The sequence below is a fragment of the Perissodus microlepis genome, chromosome 16 (genome assembly GCF_051167445.1).
Source record: "Perissodus microlepis isolate ML-2025 ecotype Zambia chromosome 16, ASM5116744v1, whole genome shotgun sequence".
Lineage (NCBI taxonomy): Eukaryota > Metazoa > Chordata > Actinopteri > Cichliformes > Cichlidae > Perissodus > Perissodus microlepis.
Window position 1 is genome coordinate 16,158,686 of NC_140476.1, and position 12,403 is coordinate 16,171,088.

The 12,403-nt window shown below is 37.8% G+C and overlaps 1 protein-coding gene across 2 annotated transcripts in view; it reads right to left on the reverse strand.

Annotated features, from left to right (window-relative positions):
• Window positions 1-12,403, reverse strand: part of LOC146370630 (obg-like ATPase 1) — a 49,483-nt gene that overhangs the window by 32,445 nt on the left and 4,635 nt on the right. For both annotated transcript variants that reach the window (XM_084954825.1, XM_084954826.1), the window contains exons 3-4: window positions 9,458-9,601; window positions 7,286-7,413 (exon numbers count right to left, since the gene is read on the reverse strand). In XM_084954825.1, coding sequence (XP_084810951.1) covers window positions 7,286-7,413; window positions 9,458-9,601 — 272 coding nt within the window. The remainder of the gene's footprint in view (window positions 1-7,285; window positions 7,414-9,457; window positions 9,602-12,403) is intronic.

Sequence of the window (12,403 nt, forward strand, 5' to 3'; positions counted from 1 at the left end):
TTTACTGCATATGTTTACTATTAGCTAAATAAACTCAATTACATACCCTAGTTTGTGTACTTTTAGTTATTTTTTGGACAAGAGACCACATGTAACACATTAATGAGGACATTTAAAACACAACAGTTATCGTAGTGTATTTGTGCTGTAATGTTGCACGATGTGTACATGTTTTCACTGTGTTTTTCATTATTTTATTAACAAAAGGCTGCTAACAAAATTAAAATTGCTTTTAGAAAAACAACCAAAGCTTTTGAAAGTTAATTTAGTTCAACAGAAGATTTTGCAACTGAGCGGCTGACAACATCATACACGGTGAGCACGCTGGGCCAGGTGACGTCTATTGGACGTTAGTCAAGTTTGTGAGCTGGTGAGTGATAGGGCTGAATTCTTGGAGAACAGCCATTACTGGCGTCTGTGGGGAGGCAAGTCAGCCATAAATCATCTCTGTCTGAATAGCTGATCCAGTTTGCTTGTAGCGCCTGTAGCTAAACAATCGGTTTGATTTTTTCACTGCGAGCATTAAGCAAAGTGTGGGATGACGTCTGAACGATGCAATAAACAAACCCAAACGTCTCACTAACTAACCTGCCATCGCCTGCCTTCATGTATTCATCAGATAAGGGTGACTCATGTGGAAGTCCGTGAAGGCAAAGAATGTCTTTAAATCATCAACTTTTTGTAGATCTTGTCACTTTTAAGGTATTTTGATTTGAATCCCAGAACCTCCACCACCCACAACTGAAATAGATAAAAGCTCTCCCAAAGTTTTTGATGAATTCTTGATTCATTTAACTAACTTGCTCTTCATTTGTCTTTACCTTTTACCTTCACTTACAATAGGTTGGAATAATCCAACCTGCTCCTGCTTAAAATTCAAACTTGCAATATCATCTATATATGAATATACTTACACCTTACATTATAGCCCAATAAACGATGATTTGACCCGGACCTTCAAAGTCTACAATACAAAAGAAATTAAGGAATTTAGTCTTACATCATGTATATTACATTTTTAATAGACTTAGCAAAATTATTACATTCATGCAAGCTAGTTTGGAGTCCACCCAGTACCTTTGTAATATTGCACTCGGTGAGTTGCAGATTATACAACAGCAGTATAAATTATGTTTTCCAGGTGTCTAAGACTTCAAACTAAGTACATGACTTATCCTCAGAATTAAAGAAGTTCAGCGGTTATTGGTCTCTAACTAAGCTCTGATTCGCAGTGTATTAACTGTGCATCTAGTTTGCAATGTGTACAGACTTTATCAACTTTTTCCTAGTAGATGCAAAGATCTGTACATGTCTCAAACAGCACCAACTGTGTAAATATAAAGCAGCATAGCATACAGACTGTGAGCAAGGAAAAGCCATTTCCTGGCTCTGCCAAACGGAACCAAAATCTACTTTACCTGCTCAACTAAATCCTATGAATGAAAACATGGCATCTTGTGTTTTTAATCCAATCAAAAACATGAAATTCAGGGACATTAGTGCTGGATTATTTCTTGGCCGGGGAGTCCTAACTTTGGTTCTAACTTTGAGCTTGAAAAACAACCAGAAGAGGATAGATCAGAGCCAGGAAGCGCTGTTCCTTTAGCATAATGGCCAAACTGCAATTTCTTCATTCATTACATGATGCACACTGGTCTGTAATGTAAGTTTTCCTCTTTAACATTTCTTACTGTTCAATTTCCTCCTTAGCAAATGTTAAGGAGGAAATTGAACAGTAAACGAGATTTTTCTAACCATCACAAACCTTAGAATTTCCTTTTTCCAGTAGCATCTGGAAAGTCAAGAAGTGTCATATGATATTTTTTGTAACCCATTTATATGTGCTGACTTATAAATGGCTGGCAGTCTTAACTGGAGAAGTGCAGTAATGTTCATGTTTTAAGGTCAAAAACCCAAATGCCTGTGGAAGCTCATAGAAAAAAAAAGGTTTTCTTTATCATATGTTTTGTGAGCTATCCAGTTTTCATTTTTAGTTTTGTAACACCACAAAAAAACCAGCTATGAATAGAACTGCTAAAATTGTTCTTCACAACTTCCCAATATACACGCTGATGTTATTGTATGTTTTGTTTTGCCAACAACACTCTGCAGTTGCTAACTAATTACTACTAGGATGGCATCAAACGATAACTTACAAATTAATAGACAACATCAGCTCCACAAAGGCCACAGCTATGTAACATCTACACTGCTATCATAACTAAGATCTCATTTGATTGATCGACTTTATTTTTCTAAATGTTTAAACTGAACCTTCAGGCAGTAGGAAAACCTCAACTTAACCAGGAATTCAGGTGCTGAAAGCATCGCTATCACAGTAAAAGAAAAGTTGCCAAAAATAACAGCTACTTTCCAGTCTGCTGCTCACAACCAAAGAAAGTCCCTGAAGATTAAATGCACCCGGTATCTTTAGGCTAGATTCTTCCTGAGTGCCGTGCAACCATAAATAAGTCTTCATTAGAAGTGAACTAGAGGTTTCCTGCAGTGATGTGGGGCACTGTGTGAGCATTCAAACATCTAATTGCTGGAAACCAAACATCTGGGAATAAGGCCAGGTGGGCTGGCAGAGTTATAGCGGGGAACAGAGGAGTAGATGAAGTAGAACATGTCTGTGTCTTGTCACAGACAGTAACGATCCAAACACTTTCCAGTCAGTGCAAAAGGGCTGGGAACAGTTAGACTGCAAAGTATTTTGTTGGGAGACCAGGAAACGCCGTGCATTCAGCAGAATCGGCTTTCAGGATGTCACAGTGTGCTCTAATAGATTTTGGAAGGCATTGTTGAAAGCAAATCCTCTGTTTAAAAAGCCTTTTCAAAGGTATTAGGGGAAGAAAAATATTCATAATGTGCAGACCCAAAATCAAAGGAAAATACGTTTTTACTACAGCCTGGAAAAAGTTACAGTTATAGCCCTTAACAGACAAGGAAATACGGCAAAATAAGACCAGACAGAAAATTGTTCTGATATTTAAAGTTTCATTAGGTTCAGGCCGCTCATTAAACTGCACTGACCTTTTTTCTTGATTAATCTCTCTCTATAGTGTCTATATAAACTCTTGTGCTAATTCCAAAACCCCCCAAAACATACCACTCCAGGCACAAAAAAGTGTGATCCCCCACAACCATATAATCAAGCTATATAAAAGCAGTGGCTTCAGCATTGCAGTCTGCTTAACACCAGATAGATATAATTACAAAACAAAAGCGGGTATGTTTAATGGTTAACTTGTGAAACAAACCACATTGTTTCCAGGGACTTCACAAGAGTGGGAAACAATGGTATGCCAGAACAGATAGTTGAAGACACACACACACAGACACACACAGAGAAGCTTTCGATTTCTATTTCCGATTGTCAGGAATGTTTGTCTTCTTTGTGCGACTAGAAACAAAAGAGTTGGTTTTGGGTGAGGATCTAGTTTTTACATTTTGTCCAACTTTGGGTCGTTTTAACCACATATAACCCATGAAAGTATTACTAATATACAGCTCACAAAAATGACAAAAATCTGGTCACGCTGGTAAATGGACTCATTCCTTTATAGCGCTTTTCTATTCTCCCTGACCTCAAAGTGCTTAAAAGGGTCTTTATTGGATTGAAATCTGGTGTCTGTGGAGGGCATCTGACTGCAGTGAATTTCTTTTCATGTTCAAGAAACCAGTTTGAAATGATCTGAGCTTTGTGACGTAGCACGCTATCCTGTTGGAGGCAGCGATCAGTGAATGGGTACTCTGTGGTCATAACAAGATGGACATAATCGACAGGAATACTCAGGTAAGCTGTGACATTTAAGCAATGCTCAGTTGATACTGAGGGGCCCAAATATCCCATATACTATAAAACCACCACCAGGCTTAATCACTAATACAGGAAGGAGGAAGCATGAAGGGAGTGACTTTTTTAAGTGGGAGGTAATTTCAAATGTTCAATGTTTCTATCAGCTCAAAAAACATCAGCAAACACACAAACTGTTTGTGTGCAGTTTGTTGCACAGTGTGTTGATAGCTAAAGGTCCAACTGCTATATTTCACAGGAAGTGAAAAGTATGGAAACCCACAAGGGACATTGGAGAAAAAATCCCATGTTGCTTCTGTGTTTATTTTTTACCCAATGTCCTTTCAGGTCTCCAAAGCAAAGAATGTGAGATAACTTCACTCAGAGATAAAGAAAGATGTAAGAAAAGACAGGAAAGGAAGAAGAGATTAAAAGGTAAGGACTGCTCAGTGATGCTTAATAAACTGCATATTTAAAGCTTACATGTAATCTCATAATTTTATCACATATTGGATCTGTATGTGATGTCTTTTTTTCTGCAAAACAAACCACTTTGGACTGGCACACAGTGGCTGTGGTGCTTATGGTCAGAGTTAGGTTACATTGAGTGTAGCAGAGAATAATCTGCATTTAAAATGATGTTACTTAGATTAATTCACTGAATTCCAACTTTATACCAACTTTGCACTGTCTAGTATAAAGATAGTATAAAAAATATATAGCGTCAGTGTCCGTGTATGAGATGGAAATCAGCCAGGATAGCTCGTGAAGCTGCTGACATCTTGTTGAACTCAGTTGTGTAAATCCACAAAGAGCAGCAGGTCAGCTGATCACAGCATGTAGACTAAGAAAATCTACTGAAGCTCACATTAGAAATTACTGTGAGCTGTGATTCTTCTCCCTATGCTCAGACACTATGTAACAACCACCATGCCACAACCAAATTCACTTAAACCAGCTTTCTTTCCCATTCTGATGCTCAGTTTGAACTTCAGCGGGTCATCTTGAACATGTCTACATGCCTAAATGCATTACACTGCTGCCATGTCATTGGATGATTAGATATTGCCATTAACGAGCATTTGAACAAAGCGGTCAGTGAGTGTAGATAGCAGAGTGTCTAATTTAACCTATGAGTCACAGCTATGCATTGAGTGACACCACTTTAGCTCTGCTAAACACTACATGAATAAATAAATGACTCCTGAATGGACATGAAAACAATCTCCAATAAAAGCACTATTTAAACTTGTTTGTGTAACATTTGCTAAGAACTACAGTTTTACCAGGATATGCCATATTGTTTATTAAAAATGAAACAGTCCTATTTTAGCTTATTTGCCTGTGGCCACTTAGCATGCTCATGAACACACAGCAGCTTGCACCGTAAACATTAGCTGCATCCTCAGTTCTGCTGCTAGTTTATGTTTTCACCAAGGAAAGCGTTCAACAATCTAGCCCTCGGCTATATTGGGAAACTGTAGTAGCTATAACATACACAGGCCATTTTAGCCTTCCCCATCTTTTAGCTCCTGCAGCATTGGCTCCAAAACATCCACTGCTTCATCTACACTTTGCCTCAGTTGGCACTGCAGAGCACTGACTGCAGCTGAACCCTCAGGCTTCTTGTAGTTCTGTTTGTGGTGCTCAGTGCCTCGATATCAGATGATTGGATTGCATTATCATCTGTTGATTACTGTCATCTCTGTCAGTATCTCTTTCAGTGCTGTCTGTATCTTTTCTTTTCAATACCTTGTACATCTGATACTTTCATTTTGGGAGTTAGTAATGTTTTAATATTCACTGTACTGAACAAACTGCAGTTAGTTCAAAGAAATTCAGCCCCAAATCAGCAAGTTGTGGTAAGAACTCCAAAAACTTGTGAAGAGGTGTAAACAGAACTGAATATACACGCATGTGGAACAAACCACTTTCTAAGATGATAAAAGTGATTATCTATTATCTATCTATCTTTATATCAGTGCATAAGGTTGTTTGTAAATAGACTAGTATGGATTTTTTTGCATAATAAAGTAATATGTCCATGACTACAATGGTGTGGTTCAGTGATGTGTCTCTTGGACAGCAGTAAGTGGCATGGAGGAATATCCAAATCTATATCTATCTATCTATCTATCTATCTATCTATCTATCTATCTATCTATCTATCTATCTATCTATCTATCTATCTATCTATCTATCTATCTATCTATCTATATCTATATATATATAGATATATATATATATAGGAAACCAAAGGGTGAGTTCATCAGTAGCAGACCAACAGATTTATTGTAAGAGCAAAACAAAAAAAAGGATTATATGCCTGTGATTCCAGAAAAAGTCCATAAAAACTGAGCTGACAAAAGTTAACCTCACCTGACACGTCTCATCCATTCTATAAATCATTACTAAGTTACAGCAGGTGGTCTGCTAGCTCCACGTCTCACATACTACAGAGTCACCATGCAGCAATGCTGTTTGAAAACTGCACTGAAACAGAAGTAATATGTTTGCCAGTGATACACAGAGACAACTAGGAACAATATAGAAAAATGGCCTTAATCTTAACCCTTTCTGTCCGTCTGCTCTGTGCCTGTCACAGCCGACTTTAATCAGAGCTCCTTTCACACAGTGGGAAAGTCAATAACAGCATACAATCAGCAAACAAATTCAGCTATTTTTAAATGGGGCCTCTGCATTCATTTCAGTTGCTGTAATTTGAATTATTCTAGCGTGTAACACTTTAATTGTCTAAGACAAAGACCATGTCAGAGACACAGAAGAACTGGAGGCAGGGGAAGACTTAGAAAGTGGTTTGAAGGCTGTCTCGCTGAGGGCCAGACTGGGAATAATTTGATGAGATAATTACATTTGCACTTTCACAGTAGCAGCAGGCAGCGTTTAGAATCATAGCAAATAAACAACATCATTAGTAACATTAGATATAGGTGACAATAGATTTGAATAGATTTACTGGTTTTTTTTTTAAACAAACAAAGAAAGGACAAAATTTCATAGATTTTATTTATTAATAACTTACTTACCTCTTCTGTAACCAAACCTAATCACAAGTGACATTAGGGATCATGTTACAATAATAAGCAGCGCTCCTTCTCAACAGTCCTGTGATGTTTCCAGCCCTCAGAATATGCTACTGATTGTGTGAAGTCGAAACCAGGCACTCCCCACTACTGTGATTCTCATTGAGGGAGCCTCCCAATAGGAATGTGAGGTTTGGCCTGACTTCATTAATTCTGACTGGTATGTTCATCTTGGCACCGACCACACAAGATGCCCTGCTAGCAAAACTCCACTAAAACTGCAGCTGCTGCTTTCAGATGTCTGGTTTTGGAGTCCTGGTATTATCAAATGTTGCCCGTGCAACTGTTTTAGCACTACTATGAAATATTATATATTAAGTATTTCATGATTTCCTAATGACGAAATCCCAAATATATTTATATGTATATGCACATATATACTCACGTGTCATGTGGAAGATGCCATCACAGGCGTTGATGTGGGACAGGAAGGCATTTCCCAGGCCTTGGCCAGCATGAGCACCTTTCACCAGACCAGCAATGTCAACAACATTAAGAAAAGCTGGGATTTTGCTGCAACCAAAGAAGCAATAAAATAAATAAAGAAAAAAAAGGAAACAGTCAGATAATTCAGATGAAAATGGAAACAACATATTTTTGCGCTTCAGTCCAATACGATTCAATATGAAGTACACTCAGGTTAATGGATCACAGTGAACTCGTGGGTGGGTGTCCTGGTTGATGTGTTGCTGTTTTCTACTACAATATAATATAAAGTGCTGTGAAATTTGAAAGCTGATGGTGTAGTACGAGGCAGACAAAGTATCAGATTATAATAATGTTACAATAACAATGTTATTCAAGTCACAAGTCACTAAAAAGCAGGATCTACCCACATTTCAGAGTAAGAGTAAACTATTTTTCTAGATTTTACTTTATTAATTTTTTACAGTGCTGTGCTAAAGTCTTGAGCCACCCCTGATTTTTCATGTGTTGCCTCAAACGAGCCAGACTTTCTTCTATTTTTTGTTACAGTTGACTTGAGTCATAGTTCTTCACTTTCTAAAGGTTTTTGGCTGCTTTTCACTCATCTTCAGTCCAGACTATATATCTGACCCTTTTCAGAGGAATGATTTTTTTTTGTTTATAAAGCCACCTGACACTATTATTCATTCAAACATAAAAAAGCATCTGACTCAAGGGAGGAAGCAGTGTTGTGCTCATTCATAACAGACAACTTAGCAAATAACCAGTTTTAAATGGAATCTTTAGGCATTTTGTTACTCGAAAACTTCCAATTTGTTCCAATTTCTAAAAATGATTCCAAGGAGAACAAAGTTTTACATGCATAAAATATTATTTTCTGTACTAATAAGGTGGTTCGTAAAGAGATATTAGTGGGGAAATATAGTTAACCTATACCATATTTACCCTATACCCTTTAGTTAATCTATCTACTGTCCAAAGAAGCCTCATCAGAAATGGCTTCAGAGGGAAGGCTATCAAGAAGCCACTTATAAGAAAGGGAGAAATTGTTGAGGTACATATCCAGCAGTACCAAACACGGTGGAGGCTCTGCCATGATAGAAAAACACACCGTCATAGATTGGCCTCCCCAGACCATGGACCTCAACATTATTGAAGCAGTGAGTGAAAACACAACAAAACACAGCCAACATCCAAAGAGGAGATTTGAATGTCCTTCAAGAAGCCTGGAACAGTACTTAAAGAAATTACAAGAAAGCTGTGTAGAAGAATAAAGCTGGCCATACCAAATACTAACTTTCAAGCTCATTAGAGTAATATAAACTCTTTTTTTTTATCTTATATGCTGCATTTGCACCTATTTCTCATTTTTATAACAAAAGATAAAGTAATGAGGGGTGGCCCAAGACCTTTGCACAGTACTGTAAATGACATTAATATAAAAGTGACAACAGATTCATTTTAAGGATCACACACGCGTATTAATGACATCTTATTAAAGGTATGGTAGTCCAATGTTCACTGCCAATAGACACTTAAAGTAGTACTAAGACAAGACAAAATATAAGACATAATTAATAAATGGTATTTGGTTGATTGGAAGGTTATGACAGCAGAATGGCTCACTGATGTGTTTGTTATAATCTGAACAACACTGCAGGTCTATGGCACTTAAGAATAACATATATGAGGCTTTTAGATGCACATGTAATAATTTTCAGAATCAATTCAAAATGCTTATGGTTGTTTTTAAATTATATTCTTTAAATAAGAAACATGCAAAATATCATTTGCGTGACCTTGTGAGAGGTGGGGAGGTTTAATTGTGTGGTTAGAGGGATAATTAGTAATAAAAAGTGTCATCTATGCATATGGCTACGGTATATCTAATATACAACATAGCGCAGGAAATCTGAATTGAACCTGCTTAAGCAGTTTCCATGAGTATGTATGATAACCAGGTGATGAAAGATGCTTTGGCTCTTCTTTGAAAGAAGCAGAGAAGCAATCTAAAAGCTCACAGCTACATGTCAACAACATTGGTATATGTTTTCTCATACCTATAGCAAGGGGACTGTCAGAGACTACAGATCTGAAGTGTGAATAATACAGGAACGATGAGACCTCATACCTGGCAGGTTTATGGAATTGGCAGAGGAAATCATAGCGTTCATCTGGAATGGGCACTCTGCTTTCATTTGGGTCAATGGTGCAGAAGGGGAAATTTTCAGCCGCAGCCTGACTCTTTGTCAGCACGTTGAAAAAGGTTGACTTACTGAAAATAAAAACAGCAGTGAGGTCAAGGCATCTAAAAGTGCTGCTGTGTAGGGTCTGGCGGTTCAATAGCATGATCCTAAAACATGTCAGTTATTTATGCAAAATGAAATTGTTGTTTTTTAATCTGCACACGAGGCAGAAAAGGTTGTGCTAACAGGCTGAATATTTGAGCTCTTGAATGTAAAATCCTGCGTCAATTACAAGGTTAGATAATCCCATAATAGATCTGCTGTAAATGGATTCGACTGGCTGTTGAACAGGACTCACAAAATGCAGCCTCATGTTGTGATCACAGAGAGATTTATTTTCTATGGCACAAGCAGCTCGAGTGTACTTCAAAATCTACAGACAATGGTGAGTGTCTAAGAGTAATGATGGCATGGCAGTTACCTATAATCCAGGACTTTCCATCTTTATCCCCTCACTCAGTGCTTCACATTGAAATTATTGTTTGTTAAGTCCTATAGGCATGAAATTGCTTGAGACTGCCAAAGTGCATGTATTAATTCCTTATATAAAGCTAGATTGATTTTCTAACATACTTGAAGCTTTTCCCGGGTCACCTTGGGTAAAAAAGAAAAGTAACACTAAAACATCTCTCAGGTGTAGACTTTAATGCTTAATATAGAGAACAGCACAGCAATGCACACACTTGCTGCAGTGCAAATCTGAGGGCGATGTGACAGTAAGTAAAAGAAAAAAAAAGAAGATTAGTAGTTTGCAGCCAGGGTTTGGGTGTTTTTTCAGCTGGTGGGTTATGGAAACTAGGAAGTCAAGATTTGTAGCTATGAAATCAATCAATCTTTTTAATGAAAGACTAACACATTTAAAGTGCAGTAACTCAAACAAATGTGTTAAACAGCTCTGCTACTGAGCTAAAGGTAAACATCTCATGACTAGCTAGCATAGGCTAGGATTCTCGCTGCTCGCTGGATTGTTATTATGAGACATCTTTTAATAAAGATAGCATGTGGCACTGGTGTTCAAATTAAAAAATGCCCAAATGTGAACTTGAACAAGGATATTAAGGGATGTTTATCATCTGGTAAATATAAAGTCAAAGCTACAGTTTTCAACGTTCACATCTAAATTTCATTTTCATTCAAGTTCGATTTTAGTCCAACAATGCTGGTGAAGCCCATCAGCGCAAGGTAAGGATCCTGGTAATTCACAGTATCACAGTTTTAAATCTGGAGCTCATTTTCCAGGTTGAATGCTATGTTTCCTTGAAGTGATGCCAACTGTAGTGCGATGGGCTTTGAGGTATGTTTTCTCTCGCTTGGCAGGTGGTGTCATAAGTGTCAAAAGGCGGTGCATCAGGCGCCATAGGTTCAGTGTTTATATAACATAAAAAGATGTTTCATACACTTCCGTTTTCCTTTAAATAAACTGTTTCCTAGACATTGCTGAGCCAACCAACAAGTGGTGGAAATGGAACAATGGAGATAAGGTAGGCTACACTAACTAGGACTGTGGGGGGAAATCAAGTATCCAGGAAAAGTTTCTGATGGAAGAAGGATTCAAATTTAAAAGGAATATAACTAACATGACAAGCATGCACCAACAGTGTTTCTGTCATTTCTTCACTGCCAGAAGGGGAGACAAAAGCACATGCACATGGTGACATATTAACTTTTTTTTTCTTTTGTGGGGAGGTTCCACCTTGATTGGCGCAAACATGTAACTTGGTGTATATCAAGGATTTATATCTCTGCAGGATATACATGCTTTGAGCAATGGATGCTTGTTTTAACAAGTCATATCAGAAGTTAAGACTCTGATGATAGTCTACTGGTCACTTCTTCTGTCTGAATGCCTTTTTAATCTTGATAATCTTGGCTAGCATCATGCAAACGGTCTTATTCATTGTCATAATGACACAGTTGGACAAATTTCTCCACTCACTATATAAAAATAGCTGAAAATGCATAGCTTATATAAGGCATACCAATCTGAGGTTATTATTCAGTTATTGTCTTGTTTTTACATTGCCTTCTAAGTCAAATGGAGCTGCGGAATAAGGCAAAAGGTAGATACTGTGTATTGGTAGCATAAGAGAAGCGAAGGAGATTTTATGCAGACCATATAGTGTGTTTCTCTAAGCCTTAACAGACAAGAATAAACTTTTTTCCAGCCTATGAGCAGGAGAATGGCAATAAACACAGTGAGCATGTGCTGTGGTCTAAGTGTAGGAATAGCTGAAAGGCTGGCTGAATCACACTCTCGAGTTTCCCATGTGTGAAGAGTGGTCAGTTACGCCCAACTAACAGCTGGCTGGCATCTGAACATAGTTCATTCAGGAAGAAACCATAGGAGGGTTGACAAGTTGTACTTTGACATAAACGTGGTATGGCAGGCCGCAACCTCAGTGAGTTCTACTTCTTAACCCAGGAAGACATTGTGGTTTTGCTGGGGTAAGAAACGAAAACATTGGGCACTAGAGAGATGATGAGATGGTGTGCAATAATCTTCAAAACAGCTACCAATACACACCACATGTGAACAAATGGCTGCAGAAAACTGGCTCTGTATAAATATCTCCTCCCTCTAGTAATAAGTGTCTGCTAAAAAAAAGAAGAAGAAAAGAACAGAAGAAGAAATCCAGCTTGTCCACAGTTTAACTAAAACAGTAAGACTAACTTTCATTTGACTAATTACAATACAGAGCATGGACAATGTTTCCAATGTCCTTTCAAAAGCCATTGGTTTTCCAAAACTTTCCAAACTGCTCGAAAAAACAACTGTTCTGTTGAAAATTACTGAAAAAAAAAAAGTTTCACGGAGGGGCAAAGTGATGAGA